The sequence below is a fragment of the Gobio gobio genome (assembly GCF_949357685.1).
Source record: "Gobio gobio genome assembly, chromosome: 8".
NCBI classification, from domain to species: Eukaryota; Metazoa; Chordata; class Actinopteri; order Cypriniformes; family Gobionidae; genus Gobio; species Gobio gobio.
In genome coordinates this window covers 53,694,145-53,721,985 of record NC_137114.1, presented here as the reverse complement: position 1 = coordinate 53,721,985, position 27,841 = coordinate 53,694,145, and the positions used below count along the sequence as shown (strand labels likewise).

Below are 27,841 nucleotides of genomic sequence, written 5' to 3'. Positions count from 1 at the left end.
TACTGATCATTTTCAGCTCCAATTAAGCTCTTCAGTTTAAACTCCTGCATCGTCTCCTCTGAGGACAACAACACAAAAACTAAAGCTGACCACTGAGATGAGGAGAGTTCCACATCACATAATCCCCTATGTTTCATGTGAGGTTGAGCTTCGTTCACTAGGGAAAGATCACCCAGTTCATTCAGACAGTGAAACAGATTGATGTATTTATCTGGAGAGGGATTCTCACTGATCTTTTCTTTAATATAGTCGACTGTTTCCTCATTGTTGTGAGAGATGTTTCCTGTCTGTGTCTTTAGTTCTTGTAAGAGACTCTGATTAGACTCCACTGACAGACCCAGAAGGAAACGAAGGAAAAGGTCCAGATGCCCATTTTTACTGTCTAAAGCCTCATCCACAGCTCTCTGATGGAGATCAGATAGTGAAGCTGTGTCTCCATTAGTTGGTTTGGTAATCTGGTCAAACACATTGATGTTATTGTTTATAAAGGAGAGATGCACAAATAGAGCCGCTAGATGCTCCTGAATGCTCAGATGAACAAAGCAGAAGACTTTCCCCTGATTCAAGCCCAACTCCTCTCTGAAGATCTGAGTGCACAATCCTGAGTACACTGATGCTTCTGTCACATCAATGCTACACTCTCTCAGGTCTTCCTCATAGAAGATCAGGTTTCCTTTCACAAGCTGCTGATAACCCAGTTTCCCCAGTTTGACAATCATGTCTTCATCTTTCACTTTCTTCTCATAGTCCTTCTCATGTTTGATGTTGGTCTGAAGGATCAGGAAGTGTGTATACATTTGAGTGAGAGTCTTGGGAATCTCTCCAGTCTCTGCTCCACTCAACATCTTCTCCAGAACAGTGGCTGAGATCCAGCAGAAAACTGGGATGTGACACATAATAAAGAGGCTCCTTGATGACTTCAGGTGTGAGATGATCCTGTCGGCCAGACTCTGATCACGGATTCTCTTCCTGAAGTATTCCTCCTTCTGTGGGTCACTGAAGCCTCGTACCTCTGTCACTCGATGGACACACTCAGAGGGGACGAGATCAGCTGCTGCAGGTCTGGAGGTGATCCAGATGAGAGCAGAGGGAAGCAGATTCCCCGCAATGAGGTTCATCAGCAGCTCGTCCACTGAGGCTGATTCAGTCACATCACACAACCTCACATCGCTCTGAAAATCCAGAGACAGACGACACTCATCCAGACCATCAAAGATGAAGGACACTTTATACTTATCACTGGATATTTCCATTTCTTTGGTTTCAGGGAAAAAGACATGCAGAAGATCTGAAAGACTGAGTGTTTTGTCCTTCATCAAGTTGAGCTCTCTGAAAGGAAGTGGAAATATGAGCTGGACGTCCTGATTCTGTTTCCCTTCAGCCCAGTCCAGGATGAACTTCTGCACAGAGACTGTTTTTCCAATGCCAGCGACTCCCTTTGTCAGCACAGTTCTGATGGGTTTGTCTTGTCCTGGTAAAGGTCTAAAGATGTCATTGCATTTGATTGGCGTGTCCTCTTTTTCTGCTCTCCTGGACTGTGTCTCAATCTGTCTCACCTCATGCTCATTACTGATCTCTCCACTTTCACTCTCTGTGATGTAGAGCTCTGTGTAGATATCATTCAGGAGTGTTGGGTTTCCCTGCTTTGATATTCCCTCACACAAACACTCAAACTTCTTCCTCAGATTTGATCTCAATGTGTTGAGGACTTCAGTAAGTTTAGAGTAATTGCTGTAAGATTAAAATACCTGATTATAATAAAAGTAAAAGAAGTAAATAGCCATAAAATATTAAATTGATTAGTATTATGGGACACAGAACATCATTAGGTTTATAAAATGTTTAAATTATTAATAATGTGTTTGAGTGATGCGTGATGTGCATTGCAGTCCCTAAAATAAAACAACAACAAAATGTCATATATTTTACCTGAAACCAGGATATATGCTTTCATTAAAGTCTTGGGGTTCAATCACAGGTGTGTGCACAGTTTTGTTTTTATCTGGTATGGATAGAAGATTTGACCTTAAATCAGAATGAAAAGTGTAAATAATCAGACACATTAATATTGATGTAATTTTAACATACCAACAGCTTTCATAGTGTGTGAAATGTATTAAGAATACAATACATAGAGCTTTGCTCAATGGTGCAATTGTAGTCATTAATAGACTGCAACTTGCAGTATTTGAAATATAACATGCTAAACATCACAGTTTTGAATGAAGTGTTTGCTTTTACAAAAGATATTTTAATTCTTCTAAAAATTGTGTTTCCCTTTCAAGGGAACATTAGCTGCGTCAACACGCTGTGGGAACACCTCTGTATGATTATGTTGTGAACACGTATGAAATCAGTCCAATGGTGTGAAGGAACGTCATAGGAGGGTGATGTCATGAACCAAGAAATTATAGAGCATATCTGAAAACAAACCGTGCTAGCTTCTATATCTTCAGCAAGCGTTCTGTGTTATATCGTTCACTGAACAAAATTATAAACGTAGCTGTAGATCAGAAATTTGTTATTTTAATATTATTTATATGTATAATTAAATCTATAATGTATTTGTGAAGTTTAAGTGCATGAGAAAGTTATATATACTGCATGAGCTAAAGTTTGCATGACATATTACTGTCATATGGATGGAGAAGGACAGGGAGATATTTTGGTCATACAAGAATGTGTGTACATGTTCTGTATGAAGGACCTCACTGTACATGTAGCACCTGTTTCCGATGATGTAACAGTAGCTTATATTATCAACTGATGTAAGCATGAAGTATACATTCTATTTTAAACAGACCAACATGTTTCTTTACCTTGTAAGGAATTGCAAATCCTGTGGTCAGTGGTATATAATGCTCACTGTTAATGTACAACCTCAGAGAAACATACAGCTGGCACGAAAACAACACGTTTCTCTCCTATGTCGAGACATATGACAATAAAAAGCTTTTTGACAAGGCAACTGGTATTCCGGTCCTGTGATTCAATCATAACGGGGACAAAAGCTGAATTTTCAGATCAACAACTTGGCGTCACACGAACAGGATCTGCATTTCAGACATTGGTCTCAATCAATTCATCAGGTAAGACATTTTCTTTTTCTTAAAGATTCAAAGTCTGCCTGATGATCTATATTGTTGAGACAGTGACTGAAACTGCTAAAAAGATCTGTGTTATTTTGAAATACCAGTTGTGTTGCCAATGAATATGTGTCAGACATAGTTACATTTTAAGTAATTTAATTGGATGTGATTTACTTGAGTTGTTCTGATCAGTGTACCTCCAAAATATTGAATGAAGCTGGGTTTTAAGTGGATTCTTTTGTGCAAAAGACCATTTAGTCAAATTTTCGGGAGATTAATCCGTAATGCGATTTAGCAATTAGTTCGTTGTGACTGTAAGGTGGTCGGAACACGGCGAGACTGCAGTTTTGTTTTATTTTTAAATTTTGTTATTTTTGGAGCAGAGAAAAATCTCTAATGTGTCCTTCGGGCCTTAGAACCGTGCTTAGAAGAAGTACGGGGAAGTGCAACGAACTGTGAGATTAAAGCGGTTTAAAGTGGCGGGTCTGCGCTAAAGGGTGCGCAGCTTTAGAAAACCCTAAAACGTTTAAACACGCTAAAGGTATAAAGGCGCCTTGATGAATAAAAGTGGCTAGAATCGTTGGCCTTCTGATTTTGACTGTAAAGCTGTTCAATATTTGGGGAAGAAACTGATCTGAGTTCAACTGTAAATTTGTAAGAATTATAAGAATATTTAGGATTTAACTTTTGTTTTCTTTCTCTTCTTTCTTTGTTTTCTGAGTTGTCAGCTAGGGAGAAAGAGGGAGAGGGAGAGAGTGGAGGGCAGGACCCCCAGCAGTCACACACACAGTCACACACACACATAGACACACACACATACACGCACACACAAAGCTATACATAGCCCTGCTGCTGAGAAGCACAGAGACACAGACCATCTGCAAAATGGCAGAGGGTGTTTATAATAGCAGAACAATATCTGCTTGGTACTTAGAAAAGAAGAACAAAAAACAAGCCAAGTTTTCAAAGAAAGGACTGGACATTGATGCCTCTTTGGATGAACAGTTTAGATGGTTCATGATCCAAAAAGACTCTGTTAAACTGAAAGCCTTTCCGATCCTTGCAGCTAACTGGATTGTGAAACAAGGAGGAATTTGTTGCAGTGCGGATGGGAGTCCAGTTCCACTTGTTGAAGCAATGAAGCCACAGATTGAAGCATATAACAAGTTGAATAAAATCATGTCTATTACATGTTCAGAAAAAGATACAACAATCATTAATGATTCATTTGATCCAGATTGGACAAATATAATAGCTGAGGCTGAAAGTAAATTTTTGCAAGCACCAGTAAACTCAGCAAAAACTGTAATGCCTCCTCCATACAATCCAATTTATCCAACTTTGCCTGAACAATGTAAAACTTCTTGTAAGCCAAATGGAGGGCCAGTTGACAAAATATTTATTGCATCTGCACAGGCCGCTCCAGTAATAACCAGATCCAAATCAACCCAGCCAAACAGAGACATGCTGCGAGTTATACCAGCACCTGCCTCTGATTGGGGTGATGAGACAAGAGAGGACGACATGATAACAATTGATAAGGTTGGTCCTGAATTTTCTTCACCTGCTATTAAAAGGGAAGAAGTACAATCTGAAATGATGATGGAGGAAAGACCATTCACACCAGGAGAACGTCAAGCCATTCTCACAGCCTTGCCTCCTCTGAAGAGACAAGATCCAAACACAGAGTTTTGGCGAGAATTAGATTCCTTGGTTGAAGCACATCAAATGACACTGAGAGACATACACACCATTGTGAAAGCTAAAATCCCAAGAGACAGATGGGAGCGCTTGCCAGCGTCAATAACAACAGCCCAATGGATAGACTTGTGGGTTGATGGCCAGGGACGACCCCTGGGTCTTTGGCAAGCCTTAGATGTGTTCCGAAAAGAAATCCAAGAGATCCTGGGCAGTGGTAAGATTCCTTTCACATCAGTAACATTGATTAAGCAAAAAGATGATGAATCTCCAGATGAATATGCCTTGCGTAAATGGAATGCTTATGAAAGATGGGCCCTCTGTGCTAAAAAAGAACCAGACAGAGATGATGTACAGTTTACTGACACACTTGTGGATGGTTTTAGCACAAAATACCAACAAGCCTTATCACTTGGAGTCAATCCAGGAGAAACGTTTGACCAAATTATGCAATGGGCTGGTCGTCTAGAGATGGCTATTAGATCAAACAAGGATGAAGGAAACAAACCAAATCGAAGAGGAGTGGCATTCGCTCAATCCAACATCAACGCAGATAGGATGTTGAAGTTCTGCCACAATTGTGGAAAGACTGGCCACATTGTAAAAGACTGCTGGGCTAAAGGAGGTGGAGCAGAAGGTAAAGGCCCATCATTTAAACAAGTAAATGCCAAAAACAATGATAAAACCTCACGAGGAAAGACGTGGACTGAAGCACAAGTTCGTCAGCTCATTGAGGAAATTATGCGTCCGCAATAGGAATTAGCGGCCCCCTGTAAGAGTAACAAAAGAGACAATCGACTTTTCATCCCTGCTTTGATAGGGGGCCATCAATGTGACTGTCTAATCGATACAGGAGCCTCACTCTCCATAACTGATTTGAACCTTCCTACAACACATGAAACCATAGAAGTTGAAGGAGTTGGAGGAGATATCATGATATTTCACAAAAGTATACCAGTTCCTCTGCAAATACATGAAGATGAAGTTCTATGGACACCTTTCTGGGTGGGGCCGAATTCACAAGGAAGCCTTATAGGTATGGACATTTTACCATTGTTAAACATGATCATATTTACTGACAGTCGTCAAATTACTACAACAGCTGGAATAATACCACATGAAGATCGCACATGTAATATAAGTTCTGTTGGTATAGCAAAACCAATTATCAGAGACTGGGGAAAAGACGGTGTGTGGGGTCTTCTGTGTAGCGTATATCCAGATGTTTGGGCTAAACACAAATTGGATTGTGGTAAAGCCAACATTGACCCTGTTATTATTGAAGGACCGATACATACCCCTCATAAACAATACCCCATTCGACCAGAAGCAAGACAAGCTGTTTTTGAGATTGTGGCAGACTTGGAAGCTGAGGGAATTGTTCAACGAACTTCTTCTACTACCAATAGTCCTGTCTGGCCTGTCAAAAAGTCAGACAATTCATATAGATTAACTATAGATTACACACGACTTAACAGTGTAACGCCAAAACCACACCCTATTGTGGCTAACCCTGCTACCATTTTGAATGATGTTCCAGGGAATGCAAAAATCTTCACAGTCTTGGATGTGCTGTCAGCTTTCTGGTCTATACCTATTGATGAAAAATCTCAAGAGAAATTGGCCTTCACTGTCGGCGCAAACCAGTATGTCTGGAACAGACTTCCGCAAGGTCTTAATCTTTCTCCAGTTGTATTTCATAGAGCCCTGGACCAATTCTTAACTGAGCGAAAAGCTGAAATTGAGAGTTCAGGAAGTGTTTGCCTCCAATATGTTGATGACTTGTTGATTGCAAGCCCAGACGAAAAAAGCCATCTATCTGCTCTAAATATTACTCTGCAGGCTCTAAGAAAAGGTGGATTTAAAGTTAACCCCGACAAAGCACAGCTGGCCAAAGCTAAAGTTATTTATTTAGGCCAAGAAATATCTGCTGAGGGAAGAAGAATGACAACAGAGCGTGTAGAGGCCTTGCAGCAACTTCCAAAACCTCTGACAGTTACAGGGATGCGGAAGGTGATGGGACTTTTTAACTATTGTCGTCAATATATCCCTGATTTTGCCAGCATCACTATTCCTCTCATTGATCTGTATAAAGGGGGAAAGCCTGGAGTGGAACAGCTGGAATGGACACCAGAAGCTGAGGAAGCGTTTACTGCTATGAAAAAGAAACTGATTTCAGCCCCAGCCTTGGGTCTTCCTGATGGTCGTTTGCCATTTCATTTGTGGACCAGGGTGGGAGATGAGACCTACTCAGCAGTACTGTGTCAAAAACCAGGTGATCGATACAAACCAGTTGGATACTTTTCCACAAAGATTCCTGTCACCATGATAGGTCAACCACGATGTATACAAGCCCTTGATGGTGCCACGTGGGCAGTGAATGCTGTGGAAAATCTGATTGGTGCACAAACTGTCACACTGCACACTCCACACAGTATAGTAACGCTGTTGAACAACACAAACATCAAGACTATCACTGATGCGAGGAGAGCAAAATGGGAAGCAACTTTGCTGAACAAGGACTTGAGAGTGGAAATCATCAGAGACACTTCACTTAACCCAGCAACAATGATGCTGGAACCGCATGAGGGAATACCACATGAGTGTGAAAAACAGGTAGAAGAAGAAAGCCTTGGTCCAGTTAATCCAATCCCTCTTGAAAATCCAGATAATGAGTTATGGGTCGACGGATCCAGTTACTACATTGATGGAAAACGACATACTGGATGGGCTGTAGTAAAGGCTGATGGAACTGTTGTGAAGCAAGGAGCTCTTCCTGGGCAATTTTCAGCACAAGTAGCTGAGCTCATGGCGCTTACGGAAGCTCTTGAGCTATCGGAGGGAGGTCGAGTCAACATTTATACAGATAGTCGTTATGCTTTCGGAGTGGTCCATGACTACCTTGCCCTATGGAAAAGACGTGGACTCATCACCAGCAGTGGGAGCATAATACAACATGCTTCCATAATTCGTCGCTTAATTGCAGCATGTCAATTACCACGAGAAGCAGCTGTGGTCAAAGTAAAAGCACATCAATCTGACAAGTCCAAGGAAAGCAAAGGAAATTCTGCAGCTGATGCGGCAGCCAGAGAAGCGGCTTTACTTTCCCCTACTCCTGTTACCTTGGTTCAAGAAAACAGAAAAGATAATCCTGAGCTGCATCTTCTGTCATATCACACAGAGACAGAAGAAGAGAAAGAACAATGGAAAAAAGCAGGAGCAAAAGAAGATGATCAAGGTATCTGGAGAATTCCAACAGGACAAGTGGTAATGCCTATCGGAACAAGGAAAGAACTAATGCAGCTGTATCATGGAAAAGTGCATGCTGGAGCAAAAGCAATGAAAGCTCAAATCAGCGAGACTTGGTGGTGGCCGCGAATGATGAGAGACATTGATGACTATTGTAGGAGATGTTTGATCTGCATAAAAGCAAATGTGGGAAAATCTGTTAAGGTGAGAATGTCACATGCACCCAGACCCACAGGTCCATGGACAAATCTTCAAATTGATTTCACAGGACCATTGTCACCCAGTGGAGGATACCGATACATTCTAGTAATCATAGATCGATTTACTAGATGGGTGGAAGCATTTCCGACAAAAACTTGCACTGCTGAAGCTGCAGCACGAGTAATGGTGGAGGAAGTTTTTCCACGCTGGGGCCTTCCATATGAAATTGATTCTGACAATGGAACTCACTTCACTGGAAAATTGATGAAGGAAGCAATGAAACTGATTGGGATCAAACAGAAGTTCCATATCCCCTACAGGCCAGAAAGTTCGGGTTTCGTAGAACGCATGAACCGCTCGTTAAAAACGGCACTTACCAAGGCTATTCTGCAGACTGGCCAAGGTTGGCACAAGTTATTGCCTGCTATTCTATGGAACTTAAGAGCAACTCCAAACAGAGTAACAGGACTAACCCCTTTTGAACTGATGACTGGAAGAGCAATGGTTCTACCTCCTGATGCTCCGCCCCCTGCGGGAACAGGAGGAGATTCCACTCTGTTCCAAGAAAAGTTAAAACGTTATCTCACTATGCTGGACAAAGCTGCCAAAGGAAACAACCAGAGAGTGCGAGAAGCTCAGCAGCAGTGGGATGAAAAACACACCACTACTGATATTCCACACATTCCCGAGTTAGGCAGTTTTGTTATGGTCAAACGAATTGCTAGGAAAGGTTTAGAGGCTAGATGGGAAGGACCATATGAGATAATCTTAACTACAGATACGAGTGTTTGCCTTAAAGGGAAGGGTGTAGGGACAGATAGATGGTATCATTGGTCACAAGTTAAACCTTGTTTAGTGAATGAACAAAATGATAGCGATAGCTTATGGCCTGAAAATGAGCAATGTTCATCAGTTACTTTTAAAGACTGGGTAACAAGGAGTGGTGTTAATGATTTCTCTGCTTCCATTTCAGGAATCAATTCCATTGACATTGATTAGAGATGGTTGCAAGTTATTCTCGATACACAACGACGACGGTATGCTTGGTTTTAATTTTATTTGGTATTTACCAAGGAAGCGAAGCTTTATGGACTCCTCGAGTTCAAGGAATCACTCGGAATGCAACTCTGAAATCTGGTCAACATTTTACTCTACCCTTTATTTCCAAATGGGGATTATGGGATTGGGTGCCAAGTAATGACAAAGACCTGGCTAAATATCGAGAAGGCATCTATGGTGGATGTAACTATCACCATGAATGTTACAAAAGCAGAGTAATCTGGCCAGTTAAAGATGGGGGATATTCTAGTAGTGGTCAAAGACGAGAAATTTGTTCAAGAGAACAATGCGAAATTGTGGGATTGGACCTCCTAACTTCTACTAATGTGGAAATTAACCTTATTTTGAATCGTACTCACATGCTTACAATATGGGATTCATTGACCCTAGGGTGTATTTATCCTATAGTGTTGCCATGTGAGGGATTCCTAAGGGATACTGCCTCAAGAACGACAAGATTCAAGGGAAATTATGTAAGAGTATGGCATTCAGAAGATGAAAATGAATATTGTGAAACTGAACTAGAAACTGGGGAAATTGGACGGTGTTTCTATCTTTCTGCCGAAAAGACAAACAAAGCTAAAACATGCCCGACTACAACTATTGCGCCAGCTCATGGTATTTTGTTAGCAAAAGAAACCAAAACCTTGATAAACGAAGCCCACATGGTGCGACAACGTATCAATTATAACTTGATGTCTCTGCTTACTGTTTTTGATCAGTCCTATTGTGGAAATTTCACACAAATAAGGAGTTGGTTGGAAAAGGAAGTAAAATATTATACCTCTAAAGATCCCCTGAGTAGTCGAAGTCGTAAACCTCGAAGTATATGGGGAGATATAGCGGGGGTATTTGGTTCTGTCAATTCAATTAGTAATACTGCTCAAATGAGTCAATTAAGTGAATACACTCAGTGGGTAGGGAAAATGACCGGGAAAGGACTTACTGAGGCTCTTCAAGGTTCTATACATATTATAGCAGCGGGTCAACATCTTAATAATGCTGCGAAGGAATTGGCAGACGCATTAGTAAAATCATCTAATTTTGAGACACACCGTGCGGCATGTTTATTTTTAGCTCAAAACTTAAAGGATCAATTGGTGGAGGATGTTCAAGTTATTCGAATGGGTCAAGTTCCTGAACGAATAGCTGAATCCTTGTTAGTGGTTTTTGGTAATCAACTTAATTTGACTTCTGCTAAACATATTCCATTAGTCAAAATCGCAATAGATGAGAAATCTTTGTCAGGTTCTGGAACATTACCTTTGATTATGGTATGGCCTCAGTATGGACAGCGCAATATAATGACAGTTAGGCAATTCCAATCAATGGGTATTAGACAAGGAAATTCAGTAATTAGATTAGGGAGAAATGGATATTGGGCTGAAGGGGAAACACCGATGATTTCTACCACAGACTGTTGTGTCGAGGAACATGAGTGGGTAATTTGCTCGTGTTCTACAATGTTTAGTCTATCCCTTAATGGATCTGCAGTTTGGGAGGTAGTTCCTTTAGATCAAGCCACAGGTGCATGGCAGGTGTCAGAAGCACAGTGGTGTATATTACATGATGGAATAAGTGAGAATATGATATATGGAGGGAAGTTGTGTCCAATTCCTCCTGATCCATTTTGCGTTGAAATTCTCTATCCTCTTCATTTAGGTGGAATCCATGTTCCACATGTGCAATTGCTGCAATTAGAACCACAGTGGTGGAATAATGATTTAGTGGAGGAAAGAAATTATGAACTCTTTGAGATGGTTAAAAGAGTTAAAGAAAGCGTAAAAGCAGCTCAAGAGGAGGGAATTCAAGCAATGGGACATGTTGTCGTTGCAAATGGAGTAGCCAAATTAATGTCTGAAAGGAAATTAACACAAATTCCAGGAAATTTATCATGGTCAGACTGGATAGTTCTAACTATGGTAGGAGTTCTTGTGTTTATGGTAGTAGTACACATCATCATATGTGTTACTAGAAAGAAAAGTACTAAACCTGTTAAATTGGTTATTTCTAACTATATGGATAAAGCCGAAAATGGAAAATACAGAGTAAAATAGGATATTTTATACATTGCACCACTTACAAAACACAACCCCACAAACAATCAACACCCGCTTACTGATTTACAACCCCAAGGGATAGGATTCTTTAAAATCAACGTTTCTTTTAGTTTGTTATTTTGAACCAGGAACTGAAGGAATTCAGGTATTTTTACCGAAGGAGTTCAGGAACTGGCGAAGACTCATTAATGTTTCCTTTCTTAGATGTATGGGGTACATTTTAAATGCGTACACATAGTAAGTTACACACATAGTATGCGGGAACATATCATGGGTTGGGGTCATTTCATTTTATTTTGTTTTGTTTTGTTTGTTCTATTCCCGATTCCTCATGTTTCTACTTTTATGTCTTTCGTATGTCTTTTGTTTCTTGGTTTGCTTTTCTCTCCTTACTATCACTCCATTAGGTGGCGATGATGGTGTGGAACTGACGGCCGGTAGTTCCAATGGAGGGAGCTGTAGATCAGAAATTTGTTATTTTAATATTATTTATATGTATAATTAAATCTATAATGTATTTGTGAAGTTTAAGTGCATGAGAAAGTTATATATACTGCATGAGCTAAAGTTTGCATGACATATTACTGTCATATGGATGGAGAAGGACAGGGAGATATTTTGGTCATACAAGAATGTGTGTACATGTTCTGTATGAAGGACCTCACTGTACATGTAGCACCTGTTTCCGATGATGTAACAGTAGCTTATATTATCAACTGATGTAAGCATGAAGTATACATTCTATTTTAAACAGACCAACATGTTTCTTTACCTTGTAAGGAATTGCAAATCCTGTGGTCAGTGGTATATAATGCTCACTGTTAATGTACAACCTCAGAGAAACATACAGCTGGCACGAAAACAACACGTTTCTCTCCTATGTCGAGACATATGACAATAAAAAGCTTTTTGACAAGGCAACTGGTATTCCGGTCCTGTGATTCAATCATAACGGGGACAAAAGCTGAATTTTCAGATCAACATAACACTTTGGTTTTTACCCCCATTTTTCATGAGCTGAACTCTCTTCTATTTACACAAAGGCCTATTTCTCTCAAATATGGTTCACAAATCTGTCTGTTAGTGAGCACTTCTCCTTTGCCGAGATAATCCATCCACCTCACAGGTGTGGCATATCAAGATGCTGATTAGACAGCATGATTATTGCACAGGTGTGCCTTAGGCTGGCCACAATAATAGGCCACTCTAAAATGTGCAGTTTTAATCACACAACACAATGCCACTGATGTCAGAAGTTTTGAGGGAGCGTGGAATTGGCATACCGACTGCAGGAATGTCCACCAGAGCTGCTGCCCGTGAATTGAATGTTAATTTCTCTACCAAAGGCGTTTCAGAGAATTTGGCAGTAAATCCAACCGGCCTCACAACCGCAGACCATGTGTAACCACACCAGCCCAGGACCATCCAGCATCTTCACCTCCAAGATCGTCTGAGACCAGCCACTTGGACAGCTGCCGCAACAATCGGTTTGCATAACCAAAGAATTTCTGCACAAACTGTCAGAAACCATCTCAGGGAAGCTCATCTGCATGCCCGTCGTCCTCATCGGGGTCCCAACCTGACTGCAGTTCGTCGTCGTAACCAACTTGAGTGGGCAAATGCTCACATTCGATGGTGTCTGGCATTTTGGAGAGGTGTTCTCTTCATGGATGAATCCTAGTTTTTACTGTACAGAGCAGATGCAGACAGTGTGTATGGCGTCGTGTGGGTAATCGGTTTGCTGATGTCAACGTTGTGGATTGAGTGGCCCATGGTGGCGTTGAGGTTATGGTATGGGCAGGCGTATGTTATGGACAACGAACACAGGTGCATTTTATTGATGGCATTTTGAATGCACAGAGATACAGCGATGAGGTCCAGAGGCCCATTGTTGTGCCATTCATCCACGACCATCACTTCATGTTGCAGCATGGTAATGCACAGCCCCATGTTGCAAGGATCTGTACACAATTCCTGGAAGCTGAAAACATCCCAGTTGCCATTGAAGAGGAGAGGACCAACATCAACACCACAGGCCACAATCAACAACCTGATCAACTCTATGCCAAGGAGATGTGTTGCACTGCGTGAGGCAATTGGTGGTCACACCAGATACTGACTGGTTTTCAAGGCTTGCAGTTTCTTCCACCCAGGGTGATGTACCAGTGCTGCAACTATCCAGCTCTGAGGAGTTGGATGTTGTAAGTATCGAAAAAGGAGATACTGAGGACTCGCCACCTCATACTCCAGCATATGAGTATCTTATAGAGTTTGTGGCCCATGCTGTGGCTAAACTTAGAATTGAATGCCCAGCTGAGTAACAGGAGGTTCAGCAATACAGATGTAAACTAAGGAGGCTAAGAAACAGGCTGCAGCATTCCAGAAATTCCGACCTCATGTCTCTAAGACTGCTGGGCGGGAGCAGTCTCGGATGTCAACAAGCTCCTCACATCGAGCGCAGCAAAAACAGAGCATCGCTGCCTGTGCCCCCCTCCCACATTAAACCCTTTGAAGGATAAAGCGAATCTGAGAAACGTTATTACCTATAAGAAGGCTGTGAAGAAGCCCTGATGCCACTGGCGTCAGTCTTTTGAGGGCAGTCCCCTCCGGAGGGAAGTGGATACCATCTCATTAGTCGGTGCCCATTTCTCCTCAGTGCCCTCAGGGGACCGTTCTTCTGTGCCTTGGGACGCAGCGGCCTCCAGCGATCCTCTGAGGGTTGCAGAGCAGTCAGTTTGGTTTTTCCCTGCCAGTTTACTGCTTGAGGGCACTGAGCTGGCTGTTTGAGTAAGACCAGAGGCTAGTCTTGAGAGACTTGTTCCCTTAGTAGATTTTCTAGCAGCATAGAAAATACTGCCGAATATATCTAATCCTGCTGACTGTAGAAAAGGGTTACATAATTCAGGTCTCACCCGCCCAGGGTCATCGGGGGCCTACCCACAGTGGTACGTTCCGAGCAGGCTCTGGTCATGGAGCAAGATGTAAAGGCTCAGCTGGACAAGAGGGCCATAGAACATGTTCCTCCCAGCATAGAATCCGGGTTTTACAGCCAGTACTTTATAGTTCATAAAAAAGAATGGGGGGTTTGCGTCCTATCTTAGATCGGCGCCATCTATAGAAGCTCACATTCAAGATGCTCACTTTAAAGCAAATCGTGTCACAAATCAGGTCAGAGGTCTGGTTTGATCTCTGGCTCCTCTGCGACTGCAGGGCATTCGAGTGTTGATTTACATCAACGATTGGTTGATGCTACCTCAGTCAGAGCACATGGCATTTCGACATCGAGAGAAGAAGTTAGGATTAAGGCTCAACGTCAAGAAAAGTGTGCTTCTTCCAGAGAACCACTTTCCTGTAACTCAAACAACAGAGCGTGGCACTAGCAACGCCAAGGTCATGGGTTCAATTCCCAGGGAAAGCAAAATATAAAATGTGTACCTTGAATGCAATGTAATATTGCATTTTTCGCTTTGGATAAAAGGGTCTGCCAAACACATAAAAGAATAATTGTTCTAGGCGTAGTTTGGATTTTGATGATCATGCAGGCACTTCTCTCTCCTGCTTGTGTTGCTTCAATTCTCTCAGCCATAAATGGGTTAAAACTAGGCATGGGATCTAGCCGTTGTTTTGGAAGGATTTACTGCTGCTCCCTTTGAGGTCCACTTGATCGGGCCCACTCCACCAGGAGTATGGCCGCTTCTAAAGTTTTACTTTTAAGAGTTTCCCTTCATCTGTGATGCGGCAGGCTGGTCCTCATCGCACACCATTGTCAGGTTTTATAACCTGGATTTGGTCTCCACTCCAGGTTCTAGAGTGCTTTTGTCTTAATGTGCTCAATGACTCCACACAGACAGGCACTTGCTAGTACGACGGCGTGGGTATGGGGTTCCCACAGCATCTTGACGCAGCATCTCATTCCTTCTTCAGGGAATGTCTCAGGTTACGTCTCTAACCCTGGTTCCCTGAAGAGGGAACGAGACTCTGCATCACCCTGCCATACTTCCTGTATGCCTGTGATCGACTTGCTTCAGCCTATCAAAAGCTAGTGCTGCTTGTTTCTGGGTATGCTTTATAGTTTCCTGGTCGATGACATTACTCGCCTATGACGTCCCGTCACACCATTGGACTGATTTCATACGTTTCACAACATAATCATGCAGAGGTATTCCCACAGCATTTTGACAGAGTGTCTCATTCCCTCTTCAGGGAACCAGGGTTACAGTTTCTACATACAAACAAATCAAATGATTAGCCATAAACACATCAAACTACACACTGATGTGAAAAATTTAAACTAAAACTATCTTGTGACTTGTAGGGCTGGACCAGAATTTTCTAATATTCATTCGATGGGTTGGTATTCGATTTTAAAATTTGTGATTAGAATATTCGTTGTTGTTGTTTTTTTCGCGAACACCTGGCATCCCGCTCAAAATGGCTCTCATTCGCGCTTGCATATGTTTACACTATAAAATCACTATAAAATACAATACTTTTTTTCAATTATCTTATAGCCAAGCCCTTTTTAATAGCCTCGTTATACTTAATAAATATATTTGCTTCTTCTTAGTGTTCCCTGCACCAGAGCGCACAACTGCACGAGCTTATATGGCAGAAGCCATGTCTGAGCTTGCATTTTGGGTTAAACTGCGTTTGTTTGACATTGTGGAAAATAGAATAATATAATCAAAATGTATTATCCTTTTTATACATTAGGGTTGTGACGGTGAAAAAAATTTCCCTCATCGTTTCCCTCATTGCTGTGCTTTTGCACTGAGCGGCTGAACGCATGCAGCCCTGCGCCACGTTTACTTTCGGTTTGCCAATTCAGGGGCGGGTTGCTTGAATTGTGGGTTCATTAGCTATTATTCATAATGAAAAACATAGCAACAAAACAGTACAATGACAAACTCCCTTAAATAGGCGCTTTTACATCACTTTGAAACCAAATATTCCGCGATCATCTTGTAATTTAGCTCCTCGCTCTCGTGAAGAATATGATCTGACTGCTGCTGCTGATGTGCTGAGACGCCCGGGCTAAAGTGGCACGTTCAGTTTTTTAATTGTAGTTAGTAAAGCCCTGCACGGGCCTCAAATCTAGGCCCTAGCCCAGCCGTGTCCGACAGCTTACCAAAACTATCGTCCCGAGTCCCGTGATTTTTTATTTCATTGTTTTTATCCTCCCTATTAGGCCTACACATTGTTGCAGCCATTAAAATAGTTCAGTTTTGTTTTTATTGTCAAAGTAGTTATATTTAGTTTCGTTTCTTTATTAAGTTAATTTAGAAAAAAATTTAAAGCATTTTTTTTTGTTAAATTAAAGTTTTCGTTTTTTTAAAGTAACGACCAAGCGAACTGAGTGAGTTAACAACACGTTTGATCCATTTATCCTCTTAAATCAACACTTAACTTGTCTTGCTTATAATACGTTTTTTTTTTTTGAGGAAACGTGTTCAAAATTAAATAAATAAAAAATAGGCAGGTTGTCTTAACTTACACCTCTCCGCAAAATTAATATAAATCCAATCTTCAATTATTGCGCTAGCCTATGCACATTTAACAGAGTTCACATCAACGAAAGCAACAGATATGAGCTGCATTATAGGCTATTCATCAGCTCATTTCAAGATCAAAGACCGCAATATCAGAACAAGACCAAAGCACTGTAAGAGCATTTAGTCTCATTCGTTTTAATGAAGATGATTGTGTTTTTGAGCACGTTCGGCAGTTTGCGTGTTGGCTTTGCTTTACTCATTTGCGGCGATACTCTAAACACTGTGTGAGCTGTCTTGACAGTCGTGGTGTCATGGTCTCATGTTGTTTCCACCAGCGATGCACACCTCATTGTTTCTTTTAATTAATGAATGTCTAAAATATAAAATGAAGGAAAAAGCCCGCGTTTGAGGTATGACGTGAAAATTGGCCCGAAGCCTGGCCCCAGGGGCAGAAATAGGGGCTCTTAGTCTGTTCTAGCCTATAACTGAACAGAATTATTTTTACTAGCTACTATAATATATCAAAACTGGGACATAACTGATCTGTGTGTTTTGTATCACTAGTTCATTGCCCGTTCGCGGAGCATATAGTGCCCACGTGAGACGCGCCTCTTCTCCAGATTCCAGCCTTTATTAGAGAGAAGGATATGTTCAGCTCCTTCCCTCCGAAGCTTCGAATATTCGATCACTACCAAAGCTTCGAAGCTCAAAAAATGGTATTCGGACCAGCCCTAGTGACTTGCTTGTTCAGTGTAGTGGAGCTCGGGCACAGGAGTTTGTCACATGTACATGTATGTGCACAAATACACTGTATACAGTATGTATGCACAATTGTTGCACAATTGATGAATTTTACAGTCATTGAACTGAACTGAATCAACACTGAAATTACTTGAGTTGAATAATGACGCTATTGGCTTGTTAGAGCTGCTTTACATCAGAATTTGAATTTGTTACTATTGTGAAGCTGCTTTGAAATAATCTTTGTTTTATTAAGTGCTATATAAGTAGAGGTGACTTGACTTATTCAGTATATATTTTAAAAAAAAATCACATATACTTACAATAAATGCAAGGGGATAAAAAATAAATAATTTCTCTCTCAAAACAATGAGTTTTGATTTCTAAGTGAACAAATTATGTAAGTGTTTTCACACATGATCATTGGGTGTAGGTATTCGGGAAATGATTGTGACATTTAAATGTCAGAGTTTGCGTCAGAGTGATGTGCCAAGTAGAGATCTGTTTTACAATTTCAAACTCTTGCAGTTTTGCAGACTTGGTCTGTGTGAATGTGCCTCAAGTACCACTTTTAGCATGTAAGTAATTAAAAAAACTACAATAATTTTTATTAAAAATCAAATAATATAAGCATATCTTTTATAGAAATGATATACCTGATCGGCTGTGTGTTTCCACTCTTAAACTTTAGTGGTTCACCCATAGACCAGTTACTCTTCATAGACACACAGCTGGACTCTGGGTTTGAGCTCTCCTGCTGGACTGAACTGTAACAGAGAACAGATTCCGTTTAATCATTTGAATGAATTTATTAATTCAATATGACCAGAGCCATTAAATATACAAGTTAAAACTAAGTTTAAAAAAAAGCATGCAGACCTAAAACGTAAATGTTGTTCTCTTTTACTGGCAGCTTCTGTCTTAGGAAAGACCAGGGAGTGCGGAAACACTTTTTATTTAATGTCTGCAACTCAGTGGTGTTTTGAACCGTGTCTCAAACTATGATTACAATTTGCTAGTTTCAACCTGACGAAGTTATAATTTTCACGTCCAGCGCCATGTTTAAATAGCAAATGCACTCAGGCCCATCTGTTCGCCTGTAGACATGCTGGTCTAAAAACTAGGTGCGTTGCTATTTTGAGGAACTTAAAACGACTGCACAATTGACCAACAAAAACCTGGTCTAAAGTCAATAGCGCAGTATTTTTTGTTTTATTTAAAGGGCGGGCGCACAACTCGCTTACACTCTGCTTATTACACACACAGGGATGTGCAGCAATACACAAATATGCCAAATATTAAAAATAAAATGATTACAATGTAAAAGATTATAATTGTGTACATAAAGATAAAAATGCCTTATTATACGAATGTCTAATTAAAATGACTACAAATGTATAAAACTGATCAGAGATCAGGTAAAACCCACAGACACTTGTTCAATGGTTCTCAGTGATTAGCGCACCCCGTAGCGGTGAACCATTGACATTTTGAAGTTTTTCTAAACGTTTCAAAACAGTGATGACGTGATGAAGCGTCGTTTACTTAAGTCTTAAATCACATGACTTTTGAATGTTTGATACGTGCTCCGAACCAATTGATTAGAAACAGAAGATTCGTAACACTTCACAGCTTCATGAAGCAGTGTTTTGAAATTGCAATCACTAGGAACAATTTACCTCAGAAGAAAAGCTGTTTTATTTCTAAGAGCGATGGATCTAGCCGAGAATTGTGAGGTCTTTTAGTGTCTGTGAATATTAAACCTCAAAAGACCGTTTAAATATGAATCCTACATGTGTGTGGGACGCGAGTCGGGGGGGAAGCGGAGACATGAGAGTATGGGCCCTTCAGGTCAACGCTGCAGACCAGTCCGGAGACGAATGCATCCGAAGACGTGTTGGCTGCCAACGTCTGGAAGGAAGCCTGAGAAGGGTTCGGTTAAAAGACGTGCAGGTCCAGGACTGGCCTTAACCCATCGTTTCTGCTAGGTACAATGGGGTCAGGGCTGTGAAGCTGGACCTCATTTCGGCTGGAGGGACAACCTCGACCGCACCCTCACCAGTAGGGTGACGACCTCCGCATGCATGATAGGAGCGGGGAGGAGATCGTGCAAACTGAATCACATAGCCGAGCCCTAGGCCGAACCAGCTGATCAGTCTGGGAAGCCATAGGTTTTTTTTGTTTTGTTTTTTGGCTCCCAAAACTGAACCAGTGGCCATGCAAGCCACAGACATGGGGCAGCGAAGCGGAATGACCGGCCCAGACATAGGGAGGCGTTGGAGCATCTCAAAGTGTGGGAGGGGTCGAAATCTGCGCCCTAACAGAGGAGACCAGGGAAGGACTAGCGTTCCACGGGGGTCTCGTCTGACACCTCTGAAGCAGAAAAATAATGTGACATTTCCAGCATACTTCCTTATATACCCAAGAGGTAGGGCTGAGTTACCCTGTGCAAATTCCGCAGGCACATGGCATTTAATCGCCATTAGTTGTTTTCTAAGATCTCGAAGATGATAGGCTTCTAAGCGAAAACCCCCATTCGTCAGTCACTGACGTTACTCAGAGTGACTGAACGAAAGGGAACATCCCTGTTCTGATCAGACACTGTGTAGCTTTCAACAAATCAGAACCAGCAGTTAGAAAATTCTGCTCAATTTTACCTACTGCATTATACAAAGGTGGAAAAAAACTAATCTTACATTTACTTGATATCATTGCTATAAATAGATTGACTGACTGACAAGTTTTGCCTCCAATTCAAAAATATACTATAAGCATAATTTTAATAGAAATGATATACCTGAGATCAGGCTGTTTGTCTCCACTCGTAAACTTTAGTGGTTCACCCATAGACCAGTCACTCTTCATAGACACACAGCTGGACACTGGTTTTGATCTCTTCTGCTGGACTGAACTGGTTTTAAAACTAAGTAAAAATAAAGAGCATACAGACTTATACATGTGCACTTTTACTGGAAACTTCTGTCTTAGGAAAGATCAGCGAGTGTAACTTATAAATGATATACCTGAGATCAGGCTGTGTTTCTCCAAACTTCAGTGGTTCACCCATAGACCAGTTACTCTTCATAGACACACAGCTGGACTCTGGGTTTGAGCTCTTCTGCTGGACTGAACTGTAAAAGAGAACAAATTCAGTTTCATCCTTTTTAAATGAATGTATTCATCCAATATGCCATTAAGTCTATTGTGTGTAGTTGTCACAATCACAAGTGAGAGTGCCCCTGATTACCACCTGAGGGCACTCCACCCCGGACTGTCACTCCATCACAAACTACATTACCCATAATCCTGTGCCCGGACTCATCATCACTCATTGTTTGCACCTGTGTTTCATCACCTCATTACCCCATTACCCCAGCCTATATAAACCATGTTCACTCTGCCAATAGGCTTGTTTGAGATGAGCGAAATCTGCGCAGAACCGATCACCGGTGATCAGCGCGAGCTGCATGCCGTTTAGAAAAGTGTCCGAGGGCGGTCCGCCTTGCTCTGATGTCATGCCGACGTATGTCAAAAAACTCTTGCGAGCGAAAGGCGGATTTGTCGGATTTTGCAGTTGAGCGCAGCTGCTCTCCACCGACTGCGCGGAGCAAAAGCATGATGGGAAACGACTTGCTGACGACACAGCTTAATGCTTATTAGTTTAAACAACCGTGATGTATGGTTCTTTTTCAAAATGTTTGATTTTAAAACTCTGATATCATGTTTTTATGTGTGAATATTCCCAAACTCTCTAACAAAGGCGATCTCTCTGTGGGTTATGTGATTGTTGTCATTTTTATAAAAAAAAAATATATATATACAAACATGTGTGTAGGCCTAAATAAAGTAAAAATGATTGATAAACACGTCTTTCGAATGGAAATAAATAACAAAAACTTTGGGTGTCTTGTTCATAATATTTATTTTCATATAAAAGTAACAGAACTTAAATTACATCCAGTTTATCAGCAACAAAGCGCACGAGTGTGAATCCCGCGATATCCGCCTTTGATCTCGCAGGTGTCTGATCCACTACGAGAAGAGAGAACTGTCCGGCTTGCCTGCACTTTTTTCACTCCTCCCCTCACTGCAGCCGCCTAGTCTCGGCTGAACTGCAGGCGAGGCGCATCTCAAACAAGCCTATTAACTGTGAAGTCTTCTCCGTTGTATCACTGCATTTCTGAGCGTTTCCCTGGTTTCATGTCTCTGGTTTTGGATTTCTTGCCTGTTCTGTGGATTACCCGTTTGCCTGTCTCTCCTGTCTTGTTTGCTGTATTGGACTGATTACCTGTTATGACCTCTTTTCTGTTTTTGACTACGAGTGTGGATTACCCCTCCAATAAAGCTGCATTTGGATCTTCTATCTTCTGTCTCAGAGCAGTACGTTACAGTAGTTTACACTATGTTAATACATGTTCATTTTGGTTTTAAAACAAAGTAAAATAAAAAAGCATACAGACTTACAGACTTGCAAACTTATATAACTACAGTATGTTGTGCGGGTTTACGGGAAATTTCTGTCTTACTCCATTACATAAAGGTGGACAACAATCTCCATTACCATCAATCTCCATGACATTTCCTGATATCACTGATTGACTGTTTGAAAAAATGTTGATTCTGTGAGACTTTGCCAGACATGAGTTTCTAACAGAACACGACAACACAAGAATGCCTGGCCAATGAAACTAGCGCTCAACAAAACACACGAGACACGAGCACACAGCGAGTCAATGAACATGAATGAACCTGTACACTCACAAGTTTACACTTGCATACAATCCGAGGGAAGGGCTCTGAGCTCGGAATTTACAATCTCAGGCTCCTAGTTATGAGTGAGGAGGTCGGGTAATCGAGGAATGCTGGAAGACTGTCATGGGACAGAAGTCGGCTGTATAACTCATTTTGTGCTAATTGAGTAAATTAACTGAACAAGCCCCTCTAGACCTTTGTTAATAAAACATCATCAAGAGACAAAACATGGAGCATGAATGTCTGAAACCCAACACTGAAGCGAAACTGAACTAGACGTGTTGGAATCCGATCACCACGTTCCGCACACACACATTGTATCACACAGATGAAAGACAAAACTGTAACACCCACACAAAGACAAGACCATAGGAGTGTCAGAGCTCTGCCACCAAACTAAAGGGCCTTTTACACAGTGAGCACGATAAAGGATGTGAATGTATGAAGTGATGACAAAATTGAATAAAAAAAATACATCCCTACTGAACTAGTGTGAAAGAGCCTTCAAATAAACCAGACCAAAGTGACAGAACCCTGACATTTGCGCATGTAATGTTCCGTTGTTATAATCTATGAAATGTGTGGCTATAACTTTTGATAATGTGATTGGGTTTGATTCATGTTAATTTTTTGTTCTTTCCTGTAAAATTAGTAGAATAATATGTAAATCAAGTGGGCCATGTTTGGTACCAAAGTAATCGTGTTTTAATTTCCTGAATGTTGAAATATAGTGTATTTGAGTAATCAGCTCAGTATTCTTGTTATAAACGATTAGTTCTAAAATTGATCCACAATTTATGATATGCAAATGAAGTCAGTCCTGAAGAAAAATAACCACTTTTACCACCTAAAACTGGAGTGTCAGGATCTCAAGGAGTGCCTATCTGAGTGACCCACTAAGTGACCCCACTGCTGCTCACCTTTCATTAAAGACCCACAGACTTACGCCTGTTTCACACATCCTCTGTTTGCAGTGTACATGCGGTGAGTATTTTTTTCCGTACCCATGTTAACCAGTTGGAGCTTTCACATTGCACGCGGATGCTGTCTGGCGGTGCGTCTGCAGCAGTGTGGCGATCGTTTCCGCACCGAGTCTATTTTTTTGCTGAGCTGTACTCACTGAATTAAAGTGACAGAGCATTGTTCGCATTAAAATAAACATGCATTGATGCCAAAATCTAGTCATTTCACCATAGATGAATAAACTTAAAGTCTACTCTGTTTCAAAGTCAACACAGCTTTTTTGCCTCGGGTAAAGCAAGGAAAACGACACCTTAAGTTAAAACAAGGAGACATAATGGAGAGCACTCGTCCTTTCTCAGAGGTGGAAAAACAAAGTTCTTTATGACCTGCAGGATTTCTTGTAAAAAGATTTAAAAATGAAAGAAAATACAAAAACATTTTGTCTATTGTAATTTTTTATGTAAAATGTTTTTGATTTTAACATAGGCCGTGTTTAAATGTTTTGCCACTTGCGTGAGCAACGTAATATATAAATCTAAAGTAATAGGCTATACAAATATAAAGTAATGAATTTAATAAAACGTTGTTTAAATGTTGTGTGTTTAAACGTGACATCTATGAAAGAGTGTATTGCAATGCTAACAAGCCATGTTCATTAACAAAAAAATAATGGATTTGAAATAAAAATAATGACAGATAATTTTATAAAACTGATAGATATTTGTTTGAGAGATTTGGTGGATGAATACATTGATTATCTGAAACTGATTCCTTCAAGTTTCCTTAAATTGATAAATATTCCCAAATGAATCAAGTAATTATAATTAATACTAATTAATATTTTTTTACCCTTTGAGCTGAACTTTCTCTATGCTTTCATATAAAAAATTAATACTATAAGCACATCTTTTATAGAAATGTTATTCTGTGTAACTGATAGGGCTGTGCGATATTAATGAAAAATGCGATATCCTTGTTAAATAATGCGATATTCGATACGATATTGCTTTAAGTGTGTAAAATCTATTTAAATTATATTAAAACAATATATTTAAAAACAGAATGATATCATTTGTGTGTTGTTTCACATTCTTTCTGGGAAAAGAAAGCATCGGTTCTGGGAAAAGGAAACATTGACAGTTCGAGTGTGTAACAAGACACGGAAAAAGAATGGCTTGTGCGCACATTTCGGTGTGTGTGTCAGACAGCGCGAGACTGCAAGGAGTTGTTTTTCGCAAGTTATTGTGTTTAATAACTCTTTTTAACGTCAAGCAAGTCACATAAGTAACAGTCGTGTGCTCAGTCTATTCTCTGATATATGCGTCGACCTAAAACATACACTTTTCACAATGTTGAAGTAGCTTATTAAAATCATTCAGATATTGCGTGCCCTTGCGATATGCATATTGCGATATGTACATTTGCGATATTTCGATAATTTCGATATATTGCGCAGCCCTAGTACCTGAGATCAGGCCGTGTGTTTCCAAACTTTAGTGGTTCACCCATAGAGCAGTCACTCTTCATAGACACACAGCTGGACTCTGGGTTTGAGCTCTTCTGCTGGACTGAACTGGAACAGAGAACAGATTCAGTTTAATCCTTTGAATTTCTGTGATCGTTCTTTATGAGAGGAACCATATTAATATAAACACATTCATCTTACATCAAAAACACTTTGAGGAAACTTTATGATTTTTTATGTAATATTTAAAATTAAAACATAATAGGCTATACATTTTCTTCTCTAAAATTTTTCTGTCATCTGTGATCTTTTCCTGCGATGTAACACAATATTTAACAGTGTTTGTTGAAATTACCTGCATCCTGGAGAGAAATCTCCATCTGTGGATCCTTGTGGATCAGCCATGATGAAACTGCAGGAGAATCTGATGTGTTTGATCTCCTCCACTGACTCTGAATGAACAAACATCAGACACTAAATTAAACGATTACATTAAACAACCTTCATAATTTATCTGCACATATCTCAATTGTGTGAGATCGTGACTGCGCTAACGCAAGCTTTAAACTTCTGAAGAATCACAGACATCCCCAAACACAAAAGAAACCTTGAATGAAGTGAAGTGAATTAATCCCTTCATTAAAGATTTTACAGTCACTCAAAGTGTCCTCCAGAGATTCATATTAATATGAGGAAGTCACACACATGAAGACTCACCTCGATCAAACTTTTACAAGATACAGCTTCCCAAATCCTCCAGCTTTGACATCATAAAGATACACGGGCATTCCTGCATAAACTTTGATAAATGTTTCACTTTGATTCTGTTTTTCCGTGTGGTAGTCGTATTTTACCTGTTTTAAATAGCGGAGAACTCTAACTTACTTTCACTTTAAACACAGGTTAAACACACACTGCGCGCGTTCATGAGAGAACCACGACGCATGCGTGTTGTGTCGACGCGACTCGAGCAGACGTTGTAGCGCGTTGGAGATCAATATTGTGTAAATAAAGTGGTAAAAAAAAAAAAAGTCTTATCTTGTTTGTTTGTTCTTATTTTTTTATTTAATACAGTTTTGTGCTTTTTTTTATTCTTCAGTGTCTTCACTCATTTGTTACTTCTTTTGGCCTTTTGTAGCTTACTTTTATATTTATATTTGACCATTCTTTAATTTATTCCGCTTTTTCAGTTTGTTTGATCTGTTTTGTTACTTTATGTTTTTTTTAAATATTTATTTGGTTAACTCGTTGTTTCTCTCTTCTCTTCTCTTTGTTAATTTATCCAATTCTTTCATTATTGTTTTGTTTGTTAATCGTTTTTGTTTATTTTTTGTTCTCTTTCGTTCATTCATTATTTTTTGTTCATTCTTGCCTTCATTTGTTCAATTTTGTCTTTCATTTCTCTTTCTGCACAGTTCCTGATGATAAATCATAAAGAGGACTTTGTTTGATCACACCTGTATGATATGAAATAAGTTTGTCATCATCCGATCATGTTTATAATCACATTTAGTCATTTATCAGATTCATTTTCCAAAGCGAGCTACAAATGTGGATCAATGCAATGTGACATAAACCTGACAGAATCAGAGAAATTAAAACCATACTGTAAAAACACTGTCAACTCTTTAACAGTTTTCGTTTATTTCTCCTGCACTGAGAACATTATTGCACTTTTAATCGAATTACTGAAATGGTAAAACTCATGGAGAGGAAAGGGCAGAAATGATTGCAACACATTAAATAATGAATAAATCCTGATGTTTTAAAGTGATCTCTTCTGTTCTTTCACATCAGTCTTATCATTCATCTATTTGAATGAGAAGTAAAGAAATACAACTTTTTAATCACATTACACATGCCTTTTGTATTTCTATAATCTTGCTGTCGTTGCCAAACCATAACATGAGCAGCTACTTTTTCCATTATAAACATATTTTACTCACCTCCAACTCTCTCTGTAGCACAGCCAACCCCTGCTGCCTGTTGCTTATCCAATCTTTCACCCATATTCTTTTTTTTCCTTTTTCGGGGTTCAGAACAGAAAATTTCGCAAACCACTTGCAGCTCAAATTTTTTGGTGATTTGAGGGCCGGATAGAGTCGTTGGGTTACAGAGTTCGGATAATTTACGTAGTGTCATGTAGTGTGAACACCACAATGACTTCAAGACTCAATAGCAAGTCATGTAGTCTGAACAGCACAGCGATCTGCCGATGTTTAAAATCCTGTAGTGTGAATTAGTAGTTTAGTAGTTCTCTGAGAGCTACTAAACACATTTCGTTATATTATTATAATGACAATAAAGTTCTTCTTAATAAAATAACAGTGAAGTCACTGTATCTTCAGTCTCTGGAGATTTTAATACAATTCATGATACAAGAAACGGCTCGGGTTATGTCTATAACCCTTGTTCCCTGAGAAAGGGAACGAGCACTGCGTCGGAACAACGAATTTGGGGATGCTCCCTTAGCAACAGCGTATCTGAAGTATGAATGAAACTATTCCAATCCTGATTGGTGTTGCGTCATGACGTAGTATGTGATGGCATACCCGGAAGCTACATAAGGGGGGCCGGCGCATAGTAATGTCAGTTATCATGATGAAGCATGCGCTCCAGGCATGACGAGGTGTGGAGACGAGACGCAGTGCTCGTTCCCTTTCTCAGGGAACAAGGGTTATAGACATAACCCAAGCTGTTCCCTTTCGAGGGAACTCGCACTGCGTTGGAACGACGAATTTGGGGAACGAGTACCCACTAGGCCACACCGAGGGTCGCGCCTGCCCTAGTGTGAAGCTGGAGACCAGGCACAACTAGGACTGGAGCACCCTAGCGCTGGGCGTCGTAGGGAGGTGCAAGCTGTAAAATCTAATGAAAGTGTGCAGGGTGGCCCACCCAGCCGCCTCGCAGATCTCCAGCATCAGGACTCCAGAAAGGAGGGGCACCGAGGAGGCCATGCCCCTGGTGGAATGAGCCCTCACGGCCATCGGTGAAGGCAAATTGCGCACCTGATAAGCCGTGGCTATAGCCTGGACAATCCAGTTACTGATTGTCTGAGTCGAAGCAGGTAGC

The 27,841-nt window shown here is 40.5% G+C and overlaps 1 protein-coding gene across 3 annotated transcripts in view; it reads right to left on the bottom strand.

The window, feature by feature from the left end:
• LOC307130032 (NACHT, LRR and PYD domains-containing protein 3-like) overlaps window positions 1-25,689 on the bottom strand; it is a 73,994-nt gene extending 48,305 nt beyond the window's left edge. For 2 of the 3 annotated variants that reach the window (XR_013816993.1, XM_079822880.1), the window contains exons 1-8: window positions 25,487-25,689; window positions 25,125-25,221; window positions 24,770-24,877; window positions 20,613-20,720; window positions 20,387-20,512; window positions 18,246-18,356; window positions 1,930-2,025; window positions 4-1,731 (exon numbers count right to left, since the gene is read on the bottom strand). Coding sequence is in view for 2 of the 3 variants with exons in the window: in XM_079822880.1 (XP_079679006.1) it covers window positions 4-1,731; window positions 1,930-2,025; window positions 18,246-18,356; window positions 20,387-20,512; window positions 20,613-20,720; window positions 24,770-24,877; window positions 25,125-25,174 (2,327 nt within the window). In the remaining variant the exon portion in view is untranslated. The remainder of the gene's footprint in view (window positions 1-3; window positions 1,732-1,929; window positions 2,026-18,245; window positions 18,357-20,386; window positions 20,513-20,612; window positions 20,721-24,769; window positions 24,878-25,124; window positions 25,222-25,486) is intronic. The other variant, XM_079822881.1, reaches the window with a different exon arrangement.
• Between the last annotated feature and the right edge of the window lie 2,152 nt (window positions 25,690-27,841).